Source organism: Bison bison, unplaced genomic scaffold (genome assembly GCF_000754665.1).
Source record: "Bison bison bison isolate TAMUID 2011002044 unplaced genomic scaffold, Bison_UMD1.0 scf7180017864105, whole genome shotgun sequence".
Taxonomy (NCBI): domain Eukaryota; kingdom Metazoa; phylum Chordata; class Mammalia; order Artiodactyla; family Bovidae; genus Bison; species Bison bison.
In genome coordinates, this window is record NW_011494677.1 from 8773318 (window position 1) to 8798064 (window position 24747).

General features: G+C 40.6%; 1 protein-coding gene across 1 annotated transcript in view; it reads right to left on the bottom strand.

The window, feature by feature from the left end:
* Positions 1-3766: 3766 nt before the first annotated feature.
* The window catches only part of TNKS (tankyrase, TRF1-interacting ankyrin-related ADP-ribose polymerase), a 161604-nt gene continuing 140623 nt past the window's right edge, over positions 3767-24747 (bottom strand). The window contains exons 22-28 of the mRNA XM_010838821.1: positions 22854-22974; positions 21072-21169; positions 19176-19250; positions 18383-18488; positions 17651-17837; positions 15669-15825; positions 3767-9377 (exon numbers count right to left, since the gene is read on the bottom strand). Coding sequence (XP_010837123.1) covers positions 9291-9377; positions 15669-15825; positions 17651-17837; positions 18383-18488; positions 19176-19250; positions 21072-21169; positions 22854-22974 — 831 coding nt within the window. The 3' untranslated portion in view covers positions 3767-9290. The remainder of the gene's footprint in view (positions 9378-15668; positions 15826-17650; positions 17838-18382; positions 18489-19175; positions 19251-21071; positions 21170-22853; positions 22975-24747) is intronic.

Sequence of the window (24747 nt, forward strand, 5' to 3'; positions counted from 1 at the left end):
AGCACTGAAGAATTGATGCTTTTGAACTGTGGTGTTGGAGAAGACTCTTGAGAGTCCCTTGGACTGCAAGGAGATCCAACCAGTCCATTCTGAAGATCAGCCCTGGGATTTCTTTGGAAGGAATGATGCTAAAGCTGAAACTCCAGTACTTTGGCCTCATGCGAAGAGTTGACTCATTGGAAAAGACTCTGATGCTGGGACGGATTGGGGGTAAGAGGAGAAGGGGATGACAGAGGATGAGATGGCTGGATGGCATCACTGACTCGATGGATGTGAGTCTCAGTGAACTCCGGGAGTTGGTGATGGACAGGGAGGCCTGGCGTGCTGCGATTCATGGGGTCGCAAAGAGTCAGACACAACTGAGCGACTGATCTGATCTGAACAGGTGTGTAATGGCATGTCGTTTTTCAAATTTGCATTAACATCTTTTCCTATGCTTATTCGTCATCTGTTTACCTCCTTTGGTGAGGTGTCTGTTTAAGTCTTTGTTCTATTTTTTACTCAGGTTGTTGATTTTCTTAACATCCAGTTTTAAGGATTCTTTGTATATTTTGGATAGTAGTGCTTTATCAGATATGCCTTTTGCAAATATTTCTCCCAGTCTGTGGCTTATCTTCTCATTCTCTACCCAGAATCTTTTGCAGAAGTTGTAAATAAAAATTTAGCTTATCAGTTTCTTTTATAGATGATGCCTTTAGTGCTATATTTTAAACAGTCATTGTGATCTGGGGGTTCTAGTTCTACATGTAAGGAACTTGGAAGGTGTAAGTCCTAATAACACGTCAAAAGCCAAACAGAGTGAAAAATCAGCTCTCCTAGGATATGTAAGAGAGGTAAGGACACAGGGGAAATTGTCCCCGAGACTGGAGAAGTTGACAGGCAAATACAGAGAATAACAATTTACTGGAGCTGAGATTCATGAGCTGAGGTTGCTCGGGGAACCAGTACTGAGCAGGAAAACAAGAACTGCAATGAACTGCTAGAGGCTGAATGTGGATAACCCTGAGAGCTCAAAACTCCAGTGGGACCCAGTCATCGGGGACTGTGACAATTCTGTGAGATTTATTTACAGGAGCTCAAATAGGTTCTCATAGTAAACACTGGAGAAAAATTTCCTTGTTCTTTAGGCAGTAGGAGAGAGAAAGGAACCATTTTGAAATAAACCACAACCTCTGTTCTTAACAACCTTCTCTTAGGAGAACTAGCTGACCAGGGTCTAAATCAGCAGGCGCTCACCGTGTGTCCAGGTCTACTCTGTAGGAGCTCAGTTCCCATACAAAACTCAGCAGAAAATGCTAGTTTTAATTCTTACAGCAACTCTATGAACTTCTAGTAGTAGGAGACCCATTTTACAGTCTTTATTTTTAGCTGAACTGTGGGGCATGAAAAGTGAAAGTCGCTCAGTTGTGTCCAACTCTTGGTGACCCCATGGACCCCATGAACTGTGGGGCATATGGGATCTTAATTCCCCAACCAGGGATTGAACCTGTGCCCCCTGCATTGGGAGCATAGAGTCTTAACCACTTGACCATGAGGGACGTTCCACTGGAGCTTATTATACAGAATGAAGTAAGTCAGAAAGAAAAACATCAATACAGTATACTAACGCATATATATGGAATTTAGAAAGATAGTAACGATGACCCTATATGTGAGACAGCAAGAGACACACAGATGTATAGAACAGTCTTTTGGACTCTGTGGGAGAGGGCGAGGGTGGGATGATTTGGGAGAATAGCACTGAAACATGTATATTATCATGTGAAATGAATCGCCAGTCCAGGTTCAATGCATGAGACAGGGTGCTCGGGGCTGGTACACTGAGATGACCCAGAGGGATGGGATGGGGAGGGGGAGGGGGGGTTCAGGATGGGGAACACATGTACATCTGTGGCTGATTCATGGCAATGTATGGCAAAACCACTACAATATTGTAAAGTAATTAGCATCCAATTAAAATGAATAAATTTATAAAAAAAAGAAAATGAAGGGACTGAGGCACTGGGAGGGTAAGGAGCTTCCCAAAGTCACGTGGCTATTAATAATAAGTGGCAGAGCCAGGCCTTGAACTCCGGCAGTTTGAGGTGTCTTCATCCTATACGGTCTTTCAGCAAACTTGCTGCACTTACAGACTACGTAGCCGGCCAGATTTCTCGTTACACTTCTGCTTTCTCCTAGGACCCCAAGAGCACTTGAAGATCTTCCGAATATTCCTACTAAATAACTTTGGCAGAAATTATTCCTACTTGGCAGATAGAAGAGACCCAGAGCCCCCGTAGAATTTCCTGGGGGTTGTGAACCAATCTGGTGGTCCACAGCAGCCATGGTTTCCTGAAAACTCCAGCCTCTTCATACCACCATGGATTCAATCCATGGTTTTCTTCTTTTTAAACTGTTTAAAACAAAATTAAGTATAGGTATTTTACAATGTTCTGTTAGTTTCAGGTATACAGCAAAGTGATTCAGCTTTATATATAGATTCTTTTGCATTTAGGATATTACAAGATATTATAGTTCCCTGTTCTATATTTTTGTGTTGTTCAGTCACTCAGTCATGTCTGACTCTTTGCGAGCCCATGGACTGTAGCACACCAGACTTCCCTGGCCTTCACCATCTCCAGGAGTTTGCTCAAACTCATGTCCATTGAGTCAGTGATGCCATCCAAAAGTAAGTCCTTGTTATTTATTTTATATATGGTAGTTTGGATCTGTAATTCCTAAACACCTAATTTATCTTATGCTTTGTATAACATTCTCCAGACTTGTAAGCAGAATTATCAAAGTAGAAATGAATAGAATTACTTTTCAAATCAGCCTTTGACCCAAGTAAAGTATGCCAAGAATCCTATTAAAAAAATGAACATGTCACCTACATATTGTCAGACGTCTTATTCATTGTTAGCTCTACAGGACAGGTGGGGATTGGCCAACTGAAGTCCTGCACCATCCCCTTCCCCTTGTTCTAGACGCAGATCTTTAGAGCAGATGCTAAGCTGCAAATCTGGCAGCCAGGTCTCAGCTGAATGGGAACTGATCACCTTTTATATTATTTGTTTGCGTTGGATCTTAGTTATGGCCATGTGGGCTTAGCTGCCGCGTGGCATGTGGGATCTTAATTCTCTGACCAGGGATCGAACCTGCGTCCCCTGCATTAGTGGGCAGATTCTTAACCACTGGACCACCAGCAAAGTCTTTAGATGACCTTTGTAATGCCAGGTGCTCCTTCAGCTTAGACGCCCACTGTGCTGTCTTATGATTATAAAATAACAAGGAAAAATGAACCGTGCCCAATGACAAAGGGTCACAAGTGCTATTCATAGGGTGCACTTTCTCTAGCCTGAGTCACAGCCACCAAAGCAGTGCCATCACAAGAGGCAGGTAGTCCACTGGCTCCTGTGCCCCACACTCCCACGATACAAGGAGGGAGTGAGGTCCGGAGCCATACCACTTTGCCGGCCTCCCAGCTGCCTTGGGAGCCAGAGTGAAGTCTGTCTCCAAAGTGCGTGCCCCGTTGTTGTGAAGATATTTCTAAAAGGCAGCTGTGCTTCTGCTATTGCTGTACCTACCTCAGTGACTCCCATGTGGGCTGCGAGGTGAGGATAAGGCCCTTCGTGCGGGTCTCATAGAGACTTGTCCGAAGATGAGAGGGAGCTGTTGTTTGTCTTTTCCGGCAGTTTTAGGGCAGTCACATTAAGGTTGGTCAGGTTGAACGGAACAAACAGGGAAATGAAAACACTTCAGAGCTAACTGCTACCCACATACCGTATACTTTAAAAATGTTTTTATTGAATATTAAACAATTACAAGTACTGTAAGTTAGACATTTAGCCAAAGCACAATTACAGGTTAAATATAATCATAAAGATGTCTTAAATAGAAACCCACCATGCAGGCAGGTTGAGTTCCTTGACGCTCTCTTTTGGAAAGAAGAGGGTGAGGGGGAAAAAAAGGTCCTCCAATCCATGTGAGAGTGAAGTCTAGAAGAATTTACATGCTGTAAGCAATTTCCTACGACCAAATCAACAGGGTTGCCAGATTTAGTAAAACGAAACAAAACAAAGCCCAAAAGCCCAGGATGTTAAGTTTGAATTTCAGATAAATAATAATTTTTTACAGTAAATATATGCCAAATAATGCAAACCATACTTAAGCAAAACAATTATTTATCTGAAATTCAAATTTAACTGGGTGTCTTTTATCTGGCAATTCTACAAATAGACAAACGTAAAACAGGACAGGAGAGTGAAGTGAACTCCCTGCCATTGGTGGGTCACAGAGACTACAAATAAAAACATTACCAATAATGATAACCGAAGAGTCACTACGTTGGTTATGTACACAGACCAACATCACAATGAGAAGATACACTTACTACTTCAAATGCTGTTGCCAGGAAACACTCTTGATTTCCTCAAAGCTGGTTTTGTAAATGTTTTTGAGAAACCTTGATATAAGTACCTTTTAGTCTGTAGGTATCAAAGACAATAGACAGGGTGAGCTTGAAACAATGGAAGCAGAAGCAGATATTCTATGCACAAGAAGAGTTTAAATATTCTGTGTCATGAATAGAATGGTTATATAGTCAAGGTCGGCTTCTAGGTCTAGGCTATTAGCCTCAAAGATTTTGGTTCCTTTCCAATTTTCATTGTGTTTTCTAGCTTTTCCTCCTGAGCCTTGGGAGGGGCTGGAGGCATGTAAGGGACCTCCCCCCGCTCCACGAGGGTTTAACTGTACTTCTCTGCAAACACAAAGAGACATCAAGGGGCTTCAAGAGCTGCCTGCGGAAAAGGGCAGGCTTATGAAGAATAACCAAACACTCTAGATCCTAGAGCATGAGAAATCTGTTTGAAAAAGATGGGTGGTGGGGTGTGTATGGAGATGTGAAAGTGTAAAGCATAAAAGAAAATGTGAAAAAATGAAGAGTCAGAATGCAGTCACCTCTACCGTGTGAATATTCTCTCAAAGGAGTTAACAACCTCTGCAGATGTTTAAAACTGGTCACTTTGTGAGCGTATTTGGTCTTGGGGAGTATGTAAAATCTTAGCTTCCTACTGCTTGTCACTTATCACTGTGGTTTATATTTTTAAATGATTCAAAATTAGCTTGTGCAACACTCAAATTCTACATGGTATCTATCACTTCATGAGTTGCTGGTAATCCCTACATGCACAAAACTTCATGGGTTTTGAAATCATTTCCCTCAACCAGAATGTTTGATAGCTGAGGAAGTTCAGCTGCAGAGGAATGGGGGATGGTTTGATTCTCTCAGCTCCTCTGCAGATAAAGGAGGATTCCTTAGAAAATAGATTCTTGTCAACTAAGTTTACCAGGTGTGAGATACATGGAGATACACCCAACATGCTGACATCTTTCACATGCTGAGAAATGGAATTACAACTCTGTGTTTATTAGGATATAAAAGATGAAAAGTTCTCTGCCATAGCTAAGGCTTTCTTAAGAAATTTTAATTGTCTATTAATTTCAAAATGCACAAGGTATCTGAAGTAGTCTTACTTTTTAAGTTTTTTTTTAATGCATTTCCTTTTCATATGCTAGACGTATCCAGCCAAAGCACAAATATCATCTTCACAATTACTTTCTTTTAATTTCTGTCACTGATTTGACATCAAAGTTTAGTCTTTAAATTTCTGACACATGAAACCCTATCTTAATGTTAGTTTTGAGCGCTGCCTGAATGATTAAAATCTATAGCTCTATGTCAGATAACTGCCCAAAAGAAAAATACAGAAAAAAGGCTGTTTATCATAGATTATCATACAAATAGGATCTGGATATCCTAGGGGAAAGGTGCTTAAAAGTACACACCATTTCTGTTTGAAAGTGTTCACGGAAATCCAGAAGGTACAGGTGTTTAAGAACGAGGGTGAGCAGTGGCCAAGTGCAGCTGTGAGATAAACATAGACAACTTATTGCATTCTAATGCTGTTTTCTAGCGTACACCAAAATTTTATTTTTTGAATAGAGGCTATGATATTACTCTATATTACTTTATTTGCCACATTTAGGCATTTCTCTGCACGTATCAATGCACTTCGCTATTTGGAGAGCAAAGAGAAATTAGTGTAGCCACTAATATCAAGCTCAAAGGAGCAGGATGTCATCTCACACAAACGTCCTAGTGTTGTTTACTTATGTCACTGAAAAGCCAGGAATTCCAAATTCCAAGAAGAAAAAGATGAAGGAAGGATTCTGGTTGTACTGCTATTATTCTGCACAGAATCAGAACTCTGGGTTCCACGCTGTCATCTGTCAACAAAGTGGCCGAATCTTCTAGGCAGAGAACATGAGGCCTACTACCTGACTCTGGTTGTGAACTGGAAACTGAGGTACAGTCGCTGTATGTATGCAAGACTCAAGACAGAGAAAGGAGGCAAATGAGTGGGGTCAAAGGTAACTGCTGGAGCTAATCCTAAATCCGGATTAGCAATCTGGGGAAAAGGGAAGGAGGCCAAGAACAAGGAGAAAAGTGCCCAGTCCAGACCACTTAACTGATGCCAACAGCTAGCAAATCGGGCCATCAGGGCTAGAAGCCCTTTGATGTCAGACGTGCAGTGGGCTGGAGGGTCTGGATTCTCTCTTCTCTGTGGTTTGGGAAACAGAGGGGCCACTCAGGGGCGGGCGTACTAGAAGCCCTCACTTGCTAGTGTTTCTGTAGAGCGTGTACAAGAAATTAACTGCATCTCAGCCTAGCCGAATGCCATGCTTTTAAGACCCACTACTATGGGTGGAAACTCCAAATGCAATCAATGTCTGCTAACTTGAAACGTGCTCAGGGTAACCTTTGGTTTTCAAGTTTTGAAAAAATGTATTTGGCTCCTATGAGATACTGATTACCTCATTCTCTTCAGCAGATGAGTAGTATGTACACATTCCTTCAAGAACTACTACATACTCAAATCATTACAAGACAAGAAGCACAGCAAATGTCTTCCTTACACAGTACCTTTACTCGGCACACAGAATGTCAGATATAACATTGGCAGTTTAAATACCGAACCACGGCTTAGCTTCTCAAATATAAGGCTGAAGTTTCAAACTGGCACATCCGTTAACCTAGTTAGTGTGACGGAAACGACATATAACCACAGTTGAGTGGGTAGTGGCTTCTGTTTTTAATGAAGCTATAAAGCTTTTGAGATCCATACCATATTCATCCTTTTACTTAACTAAAAATCACAGCTGTGTTTACCATTTTAAACTATATCTAATTGGAGGCAAGTAGTATACACTTTCACAGCTACTGAAAACGACACAAATGCCAATTCCTTCAACCCACTGTTACAAACACAGCAAAAAAGAAGGAAGGGAGGAAAACAGCCCTCTTCATGAATATCAAACTTGGGAGCTCTGTGTGGAATTCTAGTGCTATTAAACAAGTAGCCAAGACACAAACACCCAGCTTGGGTCACTAAAACTTCAATAGAAGCAACAACTGAGGCTAATTCTTGATTTAATTTTGAGGACCCATGCAAGATTCAGCTATAAAACTCAAAACTAGTTCCTGATGCCTAGTTCTAGCATTGGACTCAAGCCAAAAGGAAAGCAAAATGTGTGTTTTTAAGACCCTATTCTAGAATCTTTGCATGTAACCATTTTATTTTTCTTTAGGAGATTAAATGAAGTCACAGCTTAATCAACCTGCATTAAAAAAAACAAACAAGCAAATCAGTTCTCAGGACTGTAAATTGAAATGGCAAGTTTGCATCACACTGTTTTTCCTTTTTTTCTGCCACATTTATATTACTTTGCTTCGAAGCTGAGTAGACACACAGCATGTCCATGTAAATATGTTAATGCACTCAATTCAATATTCAGTTAAGATGAAAAGGACCAGTGTGAGAACTGTCACGGATAATTTTTTTTTTTTACAAGTGTCAACGTGCACTTGACAAATGTTGAGGGAAAAAAACAAAGCAGTGATTTCAAGAAGAAACAGTACGACTATTTCTCTCATTTAAAAAACAACCGAAAGAGCTTTGGTTTCCATTTTTGTTCTCCTCATCTATTAAGCAGTTTGAGACAATGGTTCAAAAATTTAGTGCAGGGACCTATGTAAACTATCTGAAGCACCTCACTCAAAATAAACCCCAAATCTGGAGCAAACAAAAGAGTTCTCCCATTTGCGCCTACCCAGTGACTAAACAGGATTTGAACCCCAGCTTTCTAAACTAGAGGAACAATCAAGTAGTATTTTTGTGTTTCTACTGGAGTATGGTAATTCCACCGAATTGGGAAGTAAGGCAGCTGCTTCTGGGGCGACAGTTCTGGTGGTTCGGGTTAAGTGAAGGGAAGTAGTGTTATCTTGGAGAAGTCCTCGTGGTCCTCTTCTGCTGCCGTATTTTCGCACCTCAGGCCCCTCACGCGTCTTAACAATGCTTCTGGATTCACAGGCCTCCCCGGCGGTCTCCCCTCTGAACGTCACCACAGCCTCTCACCGGCTGGGCTCTTCCTGGCCCTCCAGCACCGTCCTGAACGCCTTGGAGGCAGGCCTGCATTGGGAAGTGCGAGCGGCTCTCATGGGCTTCGACTTGCTCTGAACCTGGGAGTTCCTAAATCAGGTGGATGCTGGGTGCTTTTCCCTTGTAAGACTGGCCAATCATAAAAGGAAACTGAAATGTGGCGTTTTTCCTTTCCATCTCCGTTTATGCTGATAAGAGGTACAGATAAAAAATAAATCAGTGGGGGAAAAAAAGTGGACACTAAAAGCCTTGCTCAGCCGGAAGCTCGGGTTATGTCACTAGTGATTTTAGTCAGTGTGACTGTGCAAAATATCCTCAGGAAGGCTCGGGCTCATTTTCAAAGTAAGCAACAACAATGATAGCAACAAAAAGTGGATGATAATGCTCAGAAAAAACTAAAAAATGAGCCTGTCATATGTGTATATTTATTATATACACGGGCCATATGTAGAAAAGCAAATGTAGTGTGTGAATTGTGAACATTTGGGAAAAGTATTGGTTATGTTGTCTTTTTTCCCATTAAGTCTAGATCGAAGTAGTCCTGTCTTAGCGATGGATAACTGCAATGAAAATGAGCCTGAGATATATTAAAAGGCCGCCCCTGTAAACATTTCCTCAAAGGGAACAGTAGCAGTTGAGTATGTATCAGTTACTCATACTATATTCATCACTATCGCAATGCTTTATAAAAGACAAACAGCTTATTTCTAGGCTGTCAGGGATTTACAGAATATTGATTTTGTTGAAAACAATCCACTGTCATCCAGGCCCGGGCTGAAATCCGATCCGGCCTTTACCAATGGGCGTTCACTAGGTCTTCTGTTCTGCGGCTGTCGCGGTCTGTGAAGGAGCTTCCGGCTTCATGATCTGGTATGTGATCAGATACTCTGGGTATGCCTGGAAAGGACAGGAAGAAAGCATTATCATCCTTTGGGCAGGTAAGATACTGAAGCCCAGCTTCACGTGGATGCTTCAGAGGCTGCTGGTCATAACCCATACTCTACATATACCTTGAGAGCCTGCAAAGGCCAGCTAATTCATAGGTGCCTGGACAGTGAGGAGGTCCACATTCATCTCTGTACGTAAACCTGTGTAAACCCTGTAATCCTAGAATTGCTATCATGTTATTTTACCTCTGAATACTGTAAATTCGTCACACCACATTTACGCCTCCTAGAGTCACATGCCATGGGAGAAGGCAATGGCACCCCACTCCAGTACTGTTGCCCAGAAAATCCCATGGATGGAGGAGCCTGGGAGGGTGCAGTCCATGGGGTTGCTAAGAGTCAGACACGACTGAGCGACTTCACTTTCACTTTCCACTTTCATGCACTGGAGAAGGAAATGGCATCCCACTCCAGTGTCCTGGCCTGGAGAATCCCATGGACGGAGCAGCCTGGTAGGCTGCAGTCCATGGAGTTGCACAGAGTCGGACACAACTGAAGTGACTTAGCAGCAGCAGCAGCAGAGTCACGTGCCAAAAACCAGAAAACTAAGGCAAAGAAAAATCTTTCTCATGTCACCTCATCGATTGCTGTCACACAGCATTTTCAAGAAAAGTCAAAGACAGAATAATTCACTGAACTGATTTCAAGTTAATCATAGATGATGAGGTAACCCACTGAGTGAGGTGGGGGGGGAGGCGAGGTGTGCGGGGTCACCAGTAACCTAGAGGCAAGAGTTTGGAGGTCATTTTGACAAGCTGACTAGTGAAAGGCAACTTTGACAGGAAAGAGAATGGCTCTGAAGATGAGCCTCTACCCCTGTCTTCTATGATCCTTTGTGTGATACATCCTTTTGCTTGTAGAAAAGTTGCTTAAGCAAAGGAATCGGTAACGCAAGTATTTGAATTTGGTAGTATGGTATTTTAGATTCCCAACACATGTAAAATTTAGGCAGATTCTAATGGTATGAATGACTTAAAGATCATTTTCTGAGTGCTTCTGGTTCTTACTCACTAGGCTACTGAATTGCTTCTGTGTATAATGGCAACCCACTCCAGTGTTCTTTCTGGGAAAATCCCATGGACAGAGGGGCCTGGAGGGCTATATAGTTCATGGGGTCGCAAAGAATTGGACACAACTGAGTGACTGAGCATATAGTTTGAGATAGGAATTAATCATATCAAAGTCCAGAAGTAGGCTTTAAGGCAAGGGAATTAATAAACTTCAGGACCAGAAGGGCCCAGGATAGACCAACAAACATTATTTCCTGTCAAGTCTTACTCTAAACCCAAGCTGGTTCTAAGAGCATACAGCATATTTTTTTAAGTACTTAGAAGAAAAGATTCAACAATCACTTTTAGAAGCCAAATTCCCTGATAGCTCAGTTGGTAAAGAATCTTCCTAGAATGCAGGAGACCCCAGTTCGAATCTTGCATCTGGAGGAGAAGGGGTAGGCTACCCACTCCAGTATTCTTGGGCTTCCGATGTGGCTCAGCTGGTAAAGAATCCACCTGCAATGTGGGAGACACTGGGTTCAATCCCTGGGTTGGGAAGGTCCCCTGGAGAAGGGAAAGGCTACCCACTCCAGTATTCTGGCCTGGAGAATTCCATGGACTTTTTTGGTGTCGCAAAGAGCTGGACATGACTGAGTGACTTTCACTTTCAGGCAATTCTTCTTAACTCAAATCCTCAATGCTATAATTTAAACTCAAGTGTTTATAGTTTATTCTCCACTGAGATGAGGAGGCATCATGCTCCCTTGAATGATTTTGTATGTTTGAAAATCATTCTACAAATCGTTCTGTTCCGTTCTCCAGGTTAAGTTGCTCTGCATTGTTCATATCACTTCAGTAAAACAGGCCACATCTCTGTAACTGCCAATGACCAGAGAATACTTCCTCTATGTCTAATTAATGTGAGGCTTAAAGTACAACATACAAAAACGTTCCTGATATTTTAAGTCTAGTCATATACTAAAATTGGAACTATTTTTCTTTCAAGTACAGTGCAGTTAATTTTCAATATATCTTTTCAATTCTAAAGAAAGAAACAATCCCACCAATAATATATAATGCTCCTCAGATCAACCCTCTGAATAAAACATTTACATGTTCTTAGAAATGTTGATACTAAAGGTGAAATATGATATAAGGTATAACTAAGGGGAATGAAAGAAAAGTTGGCAAAGGAAAACTACCATAAGTCAGGAGAAATTGCTCATGGGCAACGACCCAATTAGTAGACATTATAATTAACACTGTCCATGTGTTTACCTGCATAGGGAAGCACAGGTGTGCTCCCCTGAAACAACAGAGTTTATCCATTTTTAAGGTACTTTTTTTTTCTTTCAAATATGATGTGGACCACATCATTCTTTAAATGTTTCTAGCAAGAGAATTTCAACAAGTTATCAAGTCAAAGTACTTGGGAAATGGTTAAAAGATCAGCAAATACTAGACATGTTATTTCTTCCCACCCAAATGTGAATGAAATTCTATTTCCCATAGCTAACTTACAAGATCTGGAAAAGTGTTCGGTAGAGAAAACTGTAATCATCTATAATCTTAATACCCAGAGATAATTGCTCTTATGTTTTGGTTGATTCTGTTTAGCAAATACCATGTAGATATATTTTTAAATCACAGGCACACAAATATACTAACATTCATTTAATCGTTCCCTTTTTGCTAAATATTTAGTTTGTTTAAAATTTTCATTATGATAATCGAGACAGCAATGAACATCCTTCTAGGTGCTTTTTGGGGGATGTGACTGTCACTGATTTTATCTGAAACAGATTTCTGAAGGTAGAATTACTGAGTCAAAGTGAAAATATTTTTTCTAGAAGCTGGGCATTTCTGATTTAAAATGAAAAATCTGATAAAAGTATTCTGTGGTACTTCAAAAACTCTTTATTTGTAAACAACTGCAAACTGGCACATTAAGTTCAAAAGTCTCTCAGTCGTGTCCGACCTTTTTCAGTTCAGTTCAGTTCAATAGCTTAGTAGTGTCCGACTCTGCAACCCCATGAATTGCAGCACGCCAGGCCTCCCTGTCCAGCACCAACTCCCAGAGTTCACTCAAACTCACGTCCATCAAGTCAGTGATGCCATCCAGCCATCTCATTCTCTGTAGTCCCCTTCTCTTCCTGCCCCTGTACAGGAGACAGGGATCAAGACCATCCCCATGGAAAAGAAATACAAAAAAGCAAAATGGCTGTCTGAGGAGTCCTTACAAATAGCTGTGAAAAGAAGAGAAGCGAAAAGCAAAGGAGAAAAGGAAAGATATAAGCATCTGAATGCAGAATTCCAAAGAATAGCAAGGAGAGATAAGAAAGCCTTCCTCAGTGATCAATGCAAAAAAATAGAGGAAAACAACAGAATGGGAAACACTAGAGATCTCTTCAAGAAAATCAGAGATACCAAGGAAACATTTCATGCAAAGATGGGCTTGATAAAGGACAGAAATGGTATGGACCTAACAGAAGCAGAAGATATTAAGAAGAGGTAGTGAGAATACACAGAAGAACTGTACAAAAAAGATCTTCACGACCCAGATAATCACGATGGTGTGATCACTGACCTAGAGCCAGACATCCTGGAATGTGAAGTCAAGTGGGCCTTAGAAAGCATCACTACGAACAAAGCTAGTGGAGGTGATGGCATTCCGGTTGAGCTATTTCAAATCCTGAAAGATGATGCTGTGAAAGTGCTGCACTCAATATGCCAGCAAATTTGGAAAACTCAGCAGTGGCCACAGGACTGGAAAAGGTCAGTTTTCATTCCAATCCCAAAGAAAGGCAATGCCAAAGAATGCTCAAACTACTGCACTATTGCACTCATCTCACACGCTAGTAAAGTAATGCTCAAAATTCTCCAAGCCAGACTTCAGCAATATGTGAGCCATGAACTTCCAGACGTTCAAGCTGGTTTTAGAAAAGGCAGAGGAACCAGAGATCAAAGTGCCAACATTCGCTGGATCATGGAAAAAGCAAGAGAGTTCCAGAAAACATCTATTTCTGCTTTATTGACTATGCCAAAGCCTTTGACTGTGTGGATCACAAGAAACTGTGGAAAATTCTGAAAGAGATGGGAATACCAGACCACCTGACCTGCTTCTTTAGAAACCTATATGCAGGTCAAGAAGCAACAGTTAGAACTGGACATGGAACAACAGACTGGTTCCAAATAGGAAAAGGAGTACATCAAGGCTGTATATTGTCACCCTGCTTATTTAACTTGTATTCAGAGTACATCATGAGAAATGCTGGGGTGGAAGAAGCACAAGCTGGAATCAAGACTGCCGGGAGAAATATCAGTAACTTCAGATATGCAGATGACACCACCCTTATGGCAGAAAATGAAGAGGAACTAAAAAGCCTCTTGATGAAAGTGAAAGTGGAGAGTGAAAAAGTTGGCTTAAAGCTCAACATTCAGAAAACGAAGATCATGGCATCTGGTCCCATCCCTTCGTGGGAAATAGATGGGGAACCAGTGGAAACAGTGTCAGACTTTATTTTTGGGGGCTCTGAAATCACTGCAGATGGTGATTGCAGCCATGAAATTAAAAGACACTTACTCCTTGGAAGGCAAGTTATGACCAACCTAGATAGCATATTGAAAAGCAGAGACATTACTTTGCCAACAAAGGTCCATCTAGTCAAGGCTATGGTTTTTCCAGTGGTCATGTATGGACGTGAGAGTTGGACTGTTAAGAAAGCTGAGCACCAAAGAATTGATGCTTTTGAGCATCAAAAGTGGTGGAGAAGACCACTTCTCCAAGGTGGTGTTGGAGAAGACTCTTGAGAATCCCTTGGACTGCAAGGAGATCCAACCAGTCCATTCTGAAGGAGATCAGTCCTGGGATTTCTTTGGAAGGAATGATGCTAAGGCCGGAACTCCAGTGCTTTGGTCACCTCATGCGAAGAGTCCAACCCTTTACCTACACCCAAATATTGTTAAGGTTTTATTTATCCTATTTGCTTTATCATGTGGACTTTCTCCCTACTTCTCTATATACTAGACAGACACACAGAGAGATTCAGATATGTTTCTCCCTGAGTCATTTCAGATTTAGTAGTATACCTTGTCATGGTTTTTTTAATTCCTAAATATGCCAGTATTTATTTCCTAAGAATAGGGATATTCTCATATATAAATTTTATACGGACATATTACGTTTTTTAACCTACCATTTATATTTCAATTTTATTTGTAGATCTAATAATGTCCTTTCTCTTCTAATACCAGATCTACTTTGGGGGGAGAATCTGCAGTTAGCTATCCTGTCTCTGGGGTTTCATTTAACCTGAAAGCTTCCTTCCTCCCTTTCTCCCTTCCTTTCTTGGTTATCCATATGGAATCATAAATTCCTATTCTTTCCAATGGTATAAAATTTATTACTATACTTATTCTGATGTTCAAATTATCTCAGATTTGGCCACTGGGAGCCACTCTGAGCTGACTCTGTGTCCCTGTGACATGCTCCCATCATTGTTTTTGAGGACTTCATTCCTTTCTGGTGTAACAAGTTCCTAATCTGCTCCAGCCCTGGAATTAGCTGTTTCTTCAAAGATCCTTCTATGGGGCATGGTATTACAGGCCAAGATCTGGGCTTGAGGAGTCCTCATTGCTACTGGGTTTTGTTTTTTTTTTGCTTTCAGCAGACAGTGCTAAGAAATACATGCACATATGTACTCATATATATATATGTGCCTAGCATATCTCTTGTTCATAAACCCATACATGCATATACTTAAATGTGTACAAACATATACACATTTACTAGAAACCATTCGTTCCTATCAATACCTCCAATCTCTGTCCGTCCCTAGAGTCATTCTCACCTTCCCTCATTCCATATTTACATCTCTTCTTCCACAGTGAGAACCCAGTTCCCCAAATCAACACATCACATATTTACTCATTTGCTTAATCCCAGAATACACCCTGAAAGAGTTTCAAATCTTTGCCCACAATCAACAGATCTAAATGAAATCCAGAATTTGTTTGCAATTCTTCGCCCTGCTCCACACCTCACCTGGCCCAAGACCGTTGGCATATAATAAAACATTGTTTTCGTGTATATAGTTAATCTATTTTTTCTCCTTTTCAATCCACTTGAAAATTCAACTAAATTCATATTTACATTATTACAGTAAATGGTTTTAATTCTTATGTGGTCTTCGCATTTTGAATCCACTGTTTACAGCAGCCTGGGCTCGCTCATCTCACGAGCACCATACCTGCTCTCCTCTGTAGATGACGTATTCGGCGTAGGCCAGCCCATTCACACTTGGCCTCCCAATGACAGAGTGATGGCCTGGCGGGGCGTGGGCCATTTTCATGGTGCTGAACTGCAGAAAGGACTTGCCAAGGGTCACTCTACAGAAAAGCATTTGCCTGAAGAAAAAAGCAAAGCAATACTATCAAGGAAGCTTTAAATCTTAGAATGGTATAACTGGTAGGTTTATTGATTTTTTAAAAAGATAGTTAACGTAAGGCAAGCTAATTTAAATGTCATTTTTAATTTTGTGAGTAGGAATAGGATGAGATTTGAAATACTGATTTACTATAAGCAGTTAGCAGGTTCAATAGTTCCACTTAAAGTTTAAAGTGGTTTTGGTATGGTTTAGAAATCAATCACAGATTAACACCTGGCAAGTTCTGACTAGTGGAAAAAGACAAATACTGGTGAAACTGCATTCTGGAAGAATGAGTGTGGACAGATAGGAGGAAAAGTGAAGAAAATAAGCAGACGGCAACAGCGTCTGAAGTTAAAATTAGGTTTACTCATTATGAAGACGTAAAGTCTGAGAGGAGATAAAGAATAATAATAAAAGTGGATTATATATAAAAATATTTAGCTTCAATATATGGCCAGAAAGTTCACTACCTGAGTGAAACATGAATTGAGGCAGTTGTTAAATATTATGGAGGAAAAGAAAGATTGATTGGGAAGAGAGTGTATTAAATAAACTAGGCGTTGGCAAACTATGGGCCAAATCTAGGCTGCCACCTGTTTTTGTAAATAAAACTTTATTGGAACACAGACACATTCATTACAGGCTGGCAGTAGCTGCTTTTGTACAAGCACAGAGCTGAGTCACTGTGACAGGGATCCTACAGCCTGCAAAGCCTAAAATATTTACCACTGTGGCCCTTTGAAATAAAAGTCTGCAAACCCTTAATAAATACTTGAACATATTAATAGACATCTTAACTAAGCTATAAGATTTGGTCCTACTGTTAACTGTAAATAGTTATTATTCAGTCAAATAGTTTTAAGTAATGAAGTATGATCTGTGCATTATGACTAAATAAATATTACTGTGAATCAAAACTGTCCTAGACCCAGTTTAATTGAATCCTGCCTGGGCTGGCTTTTTTAGTGTGATGCTACTGGTAATGTTGGCTTGGCATCAACTGTATCCTCTTGTAGGTCCCAGAGGAAAAGGTTTGGACTTGCATTAGAAGGAAGCTTTTCGAGCTCGATTTCCACACTGTGGTGGCACTACTCAGAGCAGGCTGAGACTCTGCCTGATCAGCCTGCTGGGCCCACTGCCATGCTATACCCAGTGTCCGTATGTCACATAGAGTGTGACCTGACAGCCCTCGCTCCTGCCTTCTGCCTCCTGCCCCAGGGCATCCTTGTTGCTATGGAGACAGGAGAAGATGCAGGCCCTGCCTGGCTGGCTCATGTCTGCTCACCAGCTTGCCTTGTGCCTGTGTGCGGCCTGCAGATGCAGTGGTCCCAGTGTGGGATACCAATACCCTGTGGGGCAAACGCTGACCAGGAACAAATGAAAGATTCTACTTGTTTAGAGAAGTTATGTGCTCTAGTTCAAATGTGATTAGTGCTAGAGGTTCCTTGTTCTCCAGAAATAATTCTCAATTTTGTCCTGAATCTAAAATAAGGAGAGTGGAGCCCAGGGAGAAAGTCAAGAGTGGAGCCCAGGGAGAAAGTCAAGATGGAGGGAGCTTCGCTGTAACCTATGAATGGCTTTTCCCAGACAAATACCTGGCTTTTACCACAACTGCTGTCAGCTCTGATGTCACTGCTCTGATTAGGGTAGGGGCAGATCAGCTATTCCTATCTAACCTTCAACACGGTCTGATTTGTTAGGAGTAAGAGTGAGAATGACCTGTGACTTCTGCAGAGCCTGAGAAACTAATCTGGTCCATGACCTGAGGGTAGCAACCCTTACACAGAAGGCATGATGCTCACCTGTGACATATATAACATGACCGGTCTTTGTGCGTGGGACAGCCTGTTCCTCCTCCGATTCCATACACATACTGGTTGCTTTTAGAAGAGTTTTCAGCAAAATAAATCCCAGCACCAAACATTCCTCCTATATATGCATGTCGCTCATCAAACCCTTTATGAATAATGGCATTAATGAAAGGAGAACCTAAAAATATAAAGACAGATCAGTTTTGAGCACTTTCTAGAATCTCTATTATCTACATACTATTTGCACTTGGCAGAGTAACACTAATAATGCTTACATGAGAAGTTTACTCTGTAGGATGGTCTACGATGCATAAATTACTATCATGTACTAGAATTTTACCAGGGACTCATAGTGAGATTTTAGATAGCAAAGTACAATGTAACTTTGAAAATACAGATTATTTTACACCCAGTATTGATTTAAGCAAAAACAGATAATCCAATAAACTAAAACAATTCTGCTGAACTACAACAAAAACAGTGTTTCACCATCTAGATGGCTCAGCATGCAATTTAAATTCTGAGACAATTTCAGATAAGTTATTTGCCTTGTACGTGCCTTGGAAAGCCCATACATGTAATGCTTTAGAAAGCTGGTACCAACATGTAATGAAAAAGATAAATAAAAACCATTTTTAACACAACACGAATACAATCAATGCCACAGGCTTTTCACCTTCCTGGAGTTCGCAAACACAGAGCTGATGACCAGCGGGTGCTCACCGTGAAACAACATGCGCTCGTTGTGGTGGTTGTGGTTCTCCTCAGACACTTCCTTCTGTCTGTGGCAGAACCGCTCTCTCAACTTCTTGTTCACAACTTTCTGAATCTTTAAAGATGAGGAAGAAAGAAGTGAATCAGTGAAATGCATGTTAACTGGCAGTTTATAATTTAAAATCAGAAGTATGTTTTTCTTTAGGGAGGTTCAATTTTTGTTTCATTTGCTTAAAACCTTATTTAAAAACAATACAGTTGCCAGGTCACTATAATTCAGTTAATACTCTGTTTTTAGTGACAATTTTCAGCTACACTCTTTGTTCGTTATCTACACCTGACCTGGCTATACTTCAGAATCACTTGAGGACTTCAGGTTGTAGGGGCCTATAAATCTGTACTTTCAGAAAGCTCCCCAGGTAATTCTGATGTGTACTGGTGTAATGTCAATAGGTCCATTAACCCAAAGGGTTAAACCATTTATCAACAGATTTTATTCATCTTTATGACACCCCTCTGAAAAAAGCATATGGCAGTCAGTCATTTATTTCATGTTATGAATTAAAATACTGAGATTAAGAGATGTATGCATTCTGATATAATCACTGACTCAGTCAGATTAAAAATCGAGGCCTTTAATACTACTTTGAAATAGTGAAAACAGAAATTACAGTCCAAATTTGTGGGGGAGCTGGTAGTCTTATCAGCATACTAGTCTCATGAATGTCAACTGATCTAGCTATATCTGATAGTCAGGCAAGCTGTGCAATCCAGTCTTCACCCTGAAACGCTCCAAACTTACTCGAATGACGTTGTATCTGTTGAAGACGCCACCCGCATTACCACCATCTCGGTGTTCTCGAATTGTACTTTGCATCTACAGAACAAGACAAAATAACCTTCTGAAAATATGCTGGTGTGGAATTCGGAAGATAGTCCTCCTGTTTTCAACATTTTAATTCTATTGTATTGTTTCGCTAATGAGTCTAAGACTCAGCACTAGTAAGTAAATAGGAGTTCACTATAAATGAGTCAACAAGTTTAGTGAGTAAGTATTTCTGGTGAGAAAATAGACATAAATATCAAACTTTTGCACTTTCTATTTATTTTGTAATAAAAGCTTTGAAAAGTTTTCCTGCAAATGTCATGGGGTAAAATACCATAGTGAGTCATCCACGTTACTATTTTTTGTTACTGAGGAGAACCAACATTGTGATTGAGTCTAACTAAAACTCCTAACGTTGAACTAATACCCCATTGCACTAATGCTGAAAATAAACACAAAAAATTGATAAAAATCAATAAATTTTTGTCCCTTAGGTGAAAAAGTCCATGTCATCTCTTTGCTCTGGGATCTCAAAGTATATTTGCACAGACGGAGGAAGCTGGGTATAACACGTAAGTGGAATAACTATCTTCTGAACACTACTTACCCTTCTTCTACTCTCCAAATTAAGAATTATGATAATTTGAAAATTAAGATGTTTTAAATTCCTAAGGTTCTCAGAGAACTGACTCAAAGAGTTGATTCTCTATCTTACTGCTCCCTTTGTGAAGTTAGTCACTACAAATTTTTGACCTTATAACCAGAGTTTAGTTCCTACAAGGAGAATGATTACTCAGTAAGACAGGAGAAAACAGGATGCTTTCCTGATAAACTAAGAATGAGCTTTAATGCAACCCTGGGGTCAGGGTCCTGAGACCCTGGGGTGGGAATCATATCAGCACTAATTAAGACGGGGAAAACAAACAAAAATATAGGCAGGCCTTTCTCTGCAAAACGGTGGAATTAGTTAGGAAGCTTATTTATTATGATAATGCCATTAGGCACTTAGTGATGTACAAGCTCAGTGAGGCATAAGCCATCAGGAGCGGGGGCATCTCTGTGGCATCACATCTACCAGGAGGTTCACACACAGTCCGACTCTGGTGCTTTAAAATAACTGACTGTAGAAATGAAAGATGACTGGAGTTATGAGGCAGGTTTCCTGAGCACACATTATCTTATAACCACATTTAAAACTTTCATGAAAAGAAAGATGCTGCTGCTGCTGCTGCTAAGTAGCTTCAGTCGTGTCCGACTCTGTGCGACCCCAGAGACTGCAGCCCACCGGGCTCCGCTGTCCCTGGGATTCTCCAGGCTAGAACACTGGAGTGGGTTGCCATTTCCTTCTCCAATGCATGAAAGCGAAAAGTGAAAGTGAAGTTGCTCAGTCATGTCCAACTCCTAGCGACCCCATGGACTGCAGCCTAGCAGGCTCTTCTGTCCGTGGGATTTTCCAGGCAAGAGTACTGGAGTGGGGTGCCATTGCCTTCTCCAAAAGAAAGATGAGAAGATGTTTATTATTTATGAGACAAGATTCTCACTCCATATTATTTTTAGGTAGCATTTTATCAGTATGAGAAAATAGTTCTATAGGGTGTCTTTACTTCTACGAGTTTCAGCAAAGTCTCCAGAGTAAAGACGCACGTGTGGCCCACCCACTGGAAACCCGAGCGGTTCCGACGGGCCAGCATCAGCGCCACGTCTACAGTCCTACTCTCATGCTGGCAGCGCGCCACCACAACGGCCAAAGGAGACAAGACGATGAGCGGGCACGGACCATCGGTCAATACAAGGCAAGTTCACCTCTCTCGGAAAAAGAGACGTAAGCAGGGATTTCAGGAAAAGATAATGACAAATTCTGATGTACATTACCTCCTCTTCTACTGACTGATACTCTTTATCTTCTGGAGCAAGATCCAGCAAAATGGTTCCCTGATTAACACAGTGAAAAGTCAAGTAAGGATTGGTGCCTGCCGGAAGAAAAATTAACATAGTAAGCAAAGGTCTACACTATCCAGGCTCTATTTTATGGAAAACTCTCATAAATAATCGACATTATGGAACAAGTCTAAGCTATTTGCAACTTGAACCCAATATATAAGCTTATATTAAACAAACACATCCAAAGACAAGAAAAAAAAAATGGGAGATGTGTTTGGGGTTCAATTTGCTCTGTTCTTACAGTTCCCTATATCCACAACAGACTCAACAATTATTTGTTGAACTCAATCATGAACATACATGACTCTGATCCAAAAGAGAACACTCTGTAATTAAATGCAGTCAGGTCTAAAATGTAAGAATTATCTTCTAAAAGAATTATCATCTGTGAGACAGCTTGAAATGGTCACTTATATAATAAGTTTAAAGTACATTATTCTTGTTGAGTTCATACAGCTAAATAAGCAAGAGTCAAGATCAATACCTGCTAACATTTACTTTCATGTCACTCTTGAAATTTTACTGTCTCTGCAGACTAATTCAAATTGTTTCTTTTCTCTCTCTTTGCTTTTCTATAGTGAAAGCACTTCTAACAAACAGAGAAATGATAAACATGGAGGTATACCAAAAAAAAGACAAAGATAGGTGTGTAACAGCAATGCTAAGTCGCTTCAGTCGTGTCCGACTCTGTGCGACCCCAGAGACGGCAGCCCACCAGGCTCCCCCGTCCCTGGAATTCTCCAGGCAAAAACACTGGAGTGGGTTGCCATTTCCTTCTCCAGTGCATGAAAGAGAAAAGTGAAAGTGAAGTCGCTCAGTCGTGTCGGACTCTTAGCGACCCCATGGACTGCAGCCTACCAGGCTCCTCTGTCCATGGATTTTCCAGGCAAGAGGACTGGAGTGGGGTGCCATCGCCTTCTCTGGTGTAACAGCAAAGTACAACAGAAAAAGACTGCACTGATGTTGAAGGAGGGAAAGGACACAAGGTAAGACAGAAAGGTCAGATTATGAACAGTCATGTTATGAATGTTTGATTTTATCCTAAAACCAACAGTGCTCTGTTGAAGGATTTCAAGCAGCGGAATGATACGATCATACAGTCATCCTGAAAAGAGTTTTCTGGTTATCACCTAAGGAAGGTTCGGGGAGCCGGGTGGGGGTGGGAGGCCGCAAAGGAGACTGTTGGAGATAAGCTGGAAGGTGGTTGTGTCAGTCCAAGAGAGAGACGATAGTGATGTGGATTAGGTGACAGCAGTGGGAAAGGACCGAAGTGCAGATTCCAGGGATATTTAGGATGCAGTGTTATGGGGGAGAGGGAAGAGTGACTCTGATTTTTAGCCTGAATGACTTGAGGGAGAGCAAGACTGACGATGGAGACGGACAGGCAGGAGACGCCACAAGCTGAGTGCATAAGCTCTGGGGTCAGGCCACCTGATTAAATGCCAGGCAGGACACTTACACTTGGCTTCCCCGGTGGCTCAGCTGGTAAAGAATCTGCCTGCAATGAGGGAGACCTGGGTTCGATCCCCAGGTTGGGAAGATTCCCTGGAGAAGGGAACAGCTAGCTACCCACTCCAGTATTCTGGCCTGAAGAATTCCATGGACTGTATAGTCCATGGTGTTGCAAAGAGTTGGCCATGAAATGAGCGACTTCCACTTCACAGGACACCTTATGACTAATTTCTGAAACCTCTTTATTTTTCAACAGCTTACCTTGTTGTCCACCTAAGAGTCTTTCTACTCCCTTGATTAATTTATGGCGGTGTCCATATGCATTGATGCCTATTTCTTTTAACTCTTCATGACCCATATCAGCCAACACATCTAGTGTAATCTGAAAAATGAAACAAAATTGCTAAATCTTTAAGAGTTCTTCAGATGATGAAAACTCTTCCATTTGTCTTCAGTGTTCCAGTATCCAGTCAAATTAATAAAATTCTTGTCTCCTTTATCAGCATGAACTTAAATCTTCTTAAAGTTGCCTTCATAAACTTACCAGGTTTTGCTCACTTGAAATACTCCTTGATTTGCTTTCAGTCCATGGAGAAGGAAAATGGGAGAAACAATGCTATAGAAATATAAAATGATCACTGCCATTTTTCCTTTTGATTACTTCATTCTACCACATTTTGCTTGCCTCAAGCTATAAGAGGAGACAACCAGCAGCTTGAAAATGGGGGAAATACCAGATCTCAATATCCAGAAGGAGGCAAAGATGAATGGTAGTGGAAAGAGGGGCTCAGCACAATGAAACAGAAGAAACTTTAGGGAATGGGATTTATATAAAAATAAGAAAGAACTTCCTGGTGCTAAGAAGTATTCAAGCATGGAAGAGGCTGCTTGAGAAAGTAGCAAGATTTATATCACAAGTGTTTAATTAGATTACAAACCATCATATATAGAAACTATATAAAGAACTCCATTTTGGAGAAAAGAGAGTAGGTAGAATTTTAAGAGCTTAAAAGCCACCTAACAATCCCTGAAGTCTAACATACATTTTATTTTTGTTCAAAACAGTGGTTTAAAAGTTTTGGTATTTTTTTTTTTTTTTTAAGTTTTGGTGATTTATCCCTGTAAATGCAGGTGGTTCGCTTCTACAATTCAAGATCTAAGGTCTCTAGTCCTTTCTTTGTTGACTAAGAGTAACTGCGCCTCTACCGCCACCCAGTGGTGGTGCTCTGAATGCACAGGGTGAAATCAGCAGTGGCATCTCCTGAATTTTCAGCTCAGAAGCAGCTGGTCCTGTGACAATCCAAATACTGCTTTACAAGATTAGCTTTTGATTTTCTTTTTCCTTGGGAAACCGAGAAATCCGTTGATAAACACTCTTTTCCAACTCAAGATATTTTTATCTATGGCCTTCTCTACCTTTATACTTGCACATAACATTAAAAAAACCTAACAAATTAGGTCTGGAACTCTGATGATTTTTACTGTCAGAATAAAATGAGTCTGATCTTCTCAGAGCAAAAAGCATACATCATTCACTCTTTGGAAATAATCTGCTATATTGCTCCTAAGTGGCCATTTAAGAAATAATCTCTCCATCGCACAAAATGGGCAATTCACTTCCAATCACCCAAAGGAAGTTTTCCGCAGAGCTTGTAAAAAAACCACAGTTCTGAAATGTACATCTTTGAGACAGCATAGTTTGAAACATAATAGGAGTCTTTACATTTTTAGCTAGACGTGATTTTAATATAATTTGGAAACCATGTACAAGGTTTACTACATTATTGATATTCCACTTTTTTCTTCTAAACTTCAGGTAGACATAAAAATAGGATCTCATATCTATGTGGCAGCTTCAATTTAAAGAGTCTTTTAGCTTTTCTAAATTGATACGTATATTGTAAGTCTGAAAGAAGCAGAAACCAGGCCAACAAAACATAGTATTAGGTTCCAGAGAAGAAACGGAGAATGTTTGATACGTTTGTTCATTATGTGATTCCAATCGTGAAATGAATACCTCATTTCATCCTCATAATGACCCATGATATACTATTACTGTCTTTATGAAGAAATTCAGGCTCAGTGAAATCATAAAAATAGTATACAGAAGAGCTGAAATGTATTGCCATATTTGTCTTTCCCTTTGCTTATTTGT